This window comes from Ovis aries, chromosome 3, assembly GCF_016772045.2.
Source record: "Ovis aries strain OAR_USU_Benz2616 breed Rambouillet chromosome 3, ARS-UI_Ramb_v3.0, whole genome shotgun sequence".
Lineage (NCBI taxonomy): Eukaryota > Metazoa > Chordata > Mammalia > Artiodactyla > Bovidae > Ovis > Ovis aries.
In genome coordinates, this window is record NC_056056.1 from 50,496,189 (window position 1) to 50,502,543 (window position 6,355).

A 6,355-nucleotide genomic window follows, 5' to 3' on the forward strand; every position below is an offset into this window, starting at 1 on the left:
TCAACCAAGTGCAGGAAGTGCAGGGAGTCCCAGGCAGGATAAACCCAAGGAGGAACACACCAAGACATACAGTAATCAAACTGAAGAAAAATTATAGACAAAGATAAAATATTCAAAGCAAGAAGGGAAAAAGGATCAATAATATATAAAGGAAGTCCCATCAGGCTATCAGCTGATGTCTCAACAGAAACTCTACAAGACAGAAGGGAATGGCATGATATATTTAAAGTGATGAAAGAGAAGGATACAACCAAGTATATTCTACCCTGTAAGACTCTCTTTCAGATTTGATGGGGAAATCAAAAGCTTTTCAGACAAGCAAAAGTTAAGAGAATTCAGCACCACCAAACCAGCTCTACAACATATGCTAAAGGAACTTCTCTAGACAGGAAACATAAGAGAAAGTAAAGACCTACAGAAAATAAACCCAAAACAATTAAGAAAATGGTAATAATGTCATACATACGGATAATTACTTTATGTAAATGAATTAAATACAACAACCAAAAGACAGACTGACTCAGTAGAGGAAAACATCCATGTACACACACTTACCGCATTACACTGCTTGCCCTCCCCCAAACTGTATGTAATTATTTTATATTGTTAAGTTAATCATGTTCCAATTATGGCTTGCAAGTGTAATTATCTTTTATTTTGTGTCTGGCTATTGATTGTAAAAACTGGTAAACATCTTTTACAATTGTGATTATGTAAACATTACTCATTTAATACCATTATATCATGATTGGTCAACAGAAAAATAATAGAACTCTATATCACCAAAACTAAGATCTAATGGAAAAATCTATAACCACTTTTTATTTTTTATTTTTGTTTATCTTTTTTTAATCCATGTGAATTATTTTAATAGTTAATTCAAGAAAGTCCATGGCACTATACAAGAAGCAAAATCATGAACATTAAAGCTGAGGGCAGGATTGTATGTATTATGTCCATAAAGAAAAGGAATTTGTCTTTTATTCTCAATGACTGCTAATCATATTGCAGAGAATAACAATACTAAAATATTTCATCCTCAGTAAATTAGCCTTCCTTAGAAAATTTTGATTGTACAGGTAAAATGTAACATTTATAGCTTTCATTTAAAAATACAAATTTTAGGAAAAAATTTAAGATTTTTAGAATGGGAATTATAAAATTCAATGCTAAAGAAAATTCTACTTTCAGATAATGTGTACTTTAAAATATTATAAAAAATACTCTTTATTCTGAAAACAATGTCTGGAAAGAATACCTGAATTCCTCTAAAACCACTAGTTGTATTACCCAATTGTCATTTTGGTAACATTAACAAGAAAACACATTTACAATTTAACACTGCCATCATAAGTCAAATAAGGATAGAATAAATGTTACATATGCATTTGACTGAACATCACTTATATAATATAGGATCTCTCATTTAATATTTTGATAAACTGGACTATACACTTAAGTATTAACTATAATACTCTAAAACCATTTGGGAACATTTTCCTTAACTTTCAGCCCTAAAAATCCATTCTAATGTCTTTACCAGTAGTCACTGTAACTGAATAAAATTAGTGTTTTGTGGCCTTAATATTAAGTTGAAAACTTAATATATTTGAAGGTGTGATGAAGTGGCTCCATCTTTCCATTTGTTTATATGGTCTGAAATCACAGTTCTGCACAGCGGACATGTTTTTTCTCTGTTAAACCATAAGGTAATGCACTCTTCACAAAATATATGCTGACAGATGAGAAGAATTGGCTTTTGAAATTCAGCTTGACATATTGAACAAATATCAGCCATGTCTGAACACTGTCTCTTGCTGGCAGGGACTCCATAACTTGGTCGTGTAACAAATATTCGCAAAACCCGTCTAAAAGTTCTCAGGTGTCCAAAAAAGTCCAGAAGTTTTAGTATGAGGTAGAGTAAAGCCAGCAATATCCCAAGACTCCATCTAGTTACATTACCAAACTCCCCATAGCTTATAAGGTAACGAAACCAAACTGGTATGGGAACAAAAGTTCGGTAATACTGACATAATTCTTCTAAAAGCATATACCAATAACCCTTGGATTTAAAAGGCATGATGAAAGAAGGCACCAATAAAATAAGGCATTTTAAACCCATGAAGAGGAATTTCAGAATGAAGTCTGTAATTCCAACAACCCAAAGTACTTCCCAGAAGCTTGAATAGTCCAAAGCAGGATTTTAAAAAATTAAGCAGTAGTAAAGTGACTGAGAATGAAAAGTGTAATATAAAAGAACAGAAGATCCTGCTAAGAATACCAGTAACCAAGCACACTGAATCTTTGAGCACCTTTCTCTTAGAAAAACCTGATTTACAATGCTTTTGTTTGCATATATAAAAGTTGTAAGCAGCCCAATTCCAAGAGAAATTCCTGTTATATGCTGCATAACAAGTTTGACACCCAGCATCAAAATATATGGAAGACTCTTCTGCAACCACTTGAAGAGATACCGGAATTCTGAGAAGCTGCTACCATGATCTCCATACTCCGTGTCGCTATCATCAGGTTGCCTGGCTTCACTGTGGGAGTGACTCCGCAAGCAACTATGTACACACCCATGGGTACAGCTGTGGACACCTGACCTTGTATTTCTGGAGCTTGGATTTTCAGCACATTCTTTAGGTAGGGAGTTTATCTGGATATGAACATCTCCAGAATAAAGACAGGAAGCTTCTCCTGTCAGTCTTGTTTGGACACACTGTGAGGCTGAGGCATCCTCACTGCCTGCAGCTCCTGAAGGGCTGTGCAGTTGACTACAGTTGGCTTGCATGGCCCTTGAATACTTGTTCTGTGATTTCTTTGCTTCAGGGTTCTGTCTCCTCTCATGAAGATGAGGGACCGAGGCCCAGGCAGCGACGGCAGGAACAGCGAGAAACGCCGTCTCGAGGCCTTCAGTCAGAGCCATCACCTTCAGACCCCGTCGCCGGCAACTCTGGCCCAGCTCCTATAACCACTTTTTAAAATCCAGAAGCACATCAGAATTATCTTGAAATTTTTTGAAAAATACAAATGCTCAGGTATTGCTTTTTTTCTTCAGAGCTCCAGATATGTTTCTAATGAGCATTCATGTTCAAAAACAACTGGACTATATGATGATCTTTATCTAGTTTTTTCACTTTTTCTATTTCATTTTCAGTGCTCCCTTTTCATTTAATTCATGTTCTCCAATTTCTCCATCTCTTTTTTTCATGTTCTTTCTCAAGCCTTTATCAAGTGTAGCAGAAAAGCTTTTGTATACATATATATGAATATGTATAATAATATATATTTTAGAAAACATGAATTTTTGCCTAATTAAAAAATTATGACATTTTTATTCTATTTATTTGACTTAGTATGAGTAGAATGCTAGGTTTCTAATTATGAAATAGAGACCCAGAGGGATGGTACAGGGTGGGAGGAGGGAGGGGGGTTCAGGATGGGGACATGTGTATACATGTGGCAGATTCATGTTGATGTGTAGCAAAACCAATACAAGATTGTAAAGTAATTAACCTCCAATTAAAATAAATAAATTTATATTAAAAAATAAAATAAAGAAGAAGAAAAAAAACAAGCAACAAAGGTTTACTTTATTATAGGGAACTATAGTCAACATCCTGAAATAACATGATGGAAATTAATTTCAAAAGTAATATATGTGTATTTGTATATCTGCATCACCTTGCTGTGCACATGATACATTGTAAGTCAACTATACTTCAAGAAAATATATATATTTAAAGAGAAAAAATTTTTTGAATGTCCATGAAATGTTTTATTCCTTCTCCACTAATTCTTTAGTTATGACCACAGTACTTCTCAAGATTCAGTGAAAGACAGCAATATTCCAGGCAAGAAATGCCATAAAGAAGTCATTACATGTAGAATCCATCATACTATATGTGATATTTATACATGTCTTTGATATATAAAATGATAAATTAAAAGCTCCATGCTTCATTATCATATTTTTATCATTTGTGAGAAGATTTCCTTGCCTGTACCCCTGTTAAATGGAAGGCAAGCATTGCTGAAAGACTGAGATTGTCCCTAGTAGTACTGACCAAGGATCAAGAAAGTGAAAGTGAAAGTGAAGTCGCTGAGTCCTGTCCGACTCTTTGCGACCCCATGGACTGTAACCTACCAGGCTCCTCCGTCTATGGGATTCTCCAGGCAAGAATCCTGTAGTGGGTTGCCATTTCCTTCTCCAGGGGATCTTCCTGACCCAGGGATTGAACACAGGTCTCCCGCCTTGCAGGCAGACTCTTTAACCTCTGAGCCACCAGGGAAGCCCATTAAGAAAGTACTCAGACAGAAAACAAGAATTATGAAGAGGGTCCTGTAACACATGAGAGAAAAGTGAGCCTCTCTGAGGATGGGTTTTAAGGGGTTCAAATAATTAAATATATACTCCCTATTAAGTAAGCTAAAGGTTATACCCACCGCTTTATCCTAACACAAATGATTGAACCCATATTGTGTGCCACACACTTTTCTAGAAACTGGTAAATGCTGCTATCTTATTTGATATTCACAATAGCCTCAACTATTGTATCAATCAGCTTAATCTAAGTGATATTGAATGGAACTGAGTTGAACCTTGCAGGACCTCTCTACCCCCTTAGCAAATTTGCAGGCAGACTAAGCAGGAACGAGAATATCCAAAAGATCAGGAGAAGTCAGCAGGACTGCACACAATGGAAAAACGATAAGGAATCTGACCTCTTAACTTAATGATTAACTGAGATTGTTTCCTCTTTTTCCCTTTAAAAATTGTCATGGCTGTGCAGAATCTTCAGAGTTTATCTCTGGACATGAGTCCACCTTCTCCCTAGATTGCCAACTCTTCCGAATAAAGCATCTTTCTACAGACATTTGTCCCTTGATTATTGGCTTCTAAGTGGTGAACAATTGAACCTGAGTTCAGCAACATGAAGAAGGAAAAGACACCAAACTTAGTTATATACAACATACAATACAAAGGTTTATTTTTTATTCTGCTCTAGCTCTAATTCAGATCAATGTTATCTCTGCTCCACATTGTTTTGTTATTGTTGCTTTTCTGGAATCCAGATTAGTGTTCCAGAGTGTAAGCAGAAAGAACACCTTCTGACCAGAAAACTGCAGAGGAGCAAGAGACACAGTAAATATGTGTTGGTTCTTAAACTTCTGCTCATACATGACACAATACTTCTGCCTTTATTTTGTTGGACAAGTGAGTCAGATAGTCACTCCTAAGTTCTACAAGGAGGAGAAGCATAACCCTCTTGCAGGTAAAAAGGGAGAGGGAAAATGGAGTACAGGGAAAAGTGGAGTACATGGCTAACAGAAATACAATTGGCAGTGCCTTATTCAGCTACTAAATACTTGATTCCCTTGTTACATGCAGTATACACCCCTTTCCCTAAGGAGACAACCTGAAAGTCCATTTAGTCCCCACTGTTAGCTTAAAATCCAGGATGTCTAGTGATGTTCAATTTTCTTACCATAAGCCTAGGTTAGTCCTCTTATGAACAAAAAGATATTATCTTCCTTTCCTGATACACAATATAATATCAATTGTGGAACAAAGAGAATAATTTCAATAGAGCCTGGCATGTGAAAATGTGATACTGTAAGGCACCCGCCTCTTGAGAAATCTGTATGCAGGTCAGAAAGCAACAGTTAGAACTGGACATGGAACAACAGACTGGTTCCAAATAGGAAAAGGAGTGCATCAAGGCTGTATATTGTCACCCTGCTTATTTAACTTATATGCAGAGTACATCATGAGAAATGCTGGACTGGAAGAAACACAAGCTGGAATCAAGATTGCCGGGAGAAATATCAATAACCTCAGATATGCAGATAACACCACCCTTATGGCAGAAAGTGAAGAGGAGCTAAAATGCCTCTTGTTGAAAGTGAAAGAGGAGAGTGAAAAAGTTGGCTTAAAGTTCAACATTCAGAAAACGAAGATCATGGCATCTGGTCCCATCACTTCATGCGAAATAGATGGGGAAACAGTAGAAACAGTGTCAGACTTTATTTTGGGGGGCTCCAAAATAACTGCAGATGGTGATTGCAGCCATGAAATTAAAAGACAATTACTCCTTGGGAGAAAAGTTATGACCAACCTAGATAGTATATTCAAAAGCAGAGACATTACTTTGCCAACTAATGTCCATCCAGTCAAGGCTATGGTTTTTCCTGTGGTCATGTATGGATGTGAGAGTTGGACTGTGAAGAAGGCTGAGCACCAAAGAATTGATGGTTTTGAACTGTGGTGTTGGAGAAGACTCTTGAGAGTCCCTTGAACTGCAAGGAGATCCAACCAGTCCATTCTGAAGGAGATCAACCGTGGGATTTC

General features: G+C 36.5%; 1 protein-coding gene across 1 annotated transcript; it reads right to left on the minus strand.

Moving 5' to 3' along the window:
• Positions 1-1,210: 1,210 nt before the first annotated feature.
• Positions 1,211-2,963, minus strand: LOC101122016 (E3 ubiquitin-protein ligase RNFT1-like). Its single transcript, XM_042246022.2, is given in 1 exon segment — positions 1,211-2,963. A coding segment is annotated over 1 exon segment (1,329 nt). The 5' UTR covers positions 2,930-2,963; the 3' UTR covers positions 1,211-1,600.
• Positions 2,964-6,355: the final 3,392 nt, after the last annotated feature.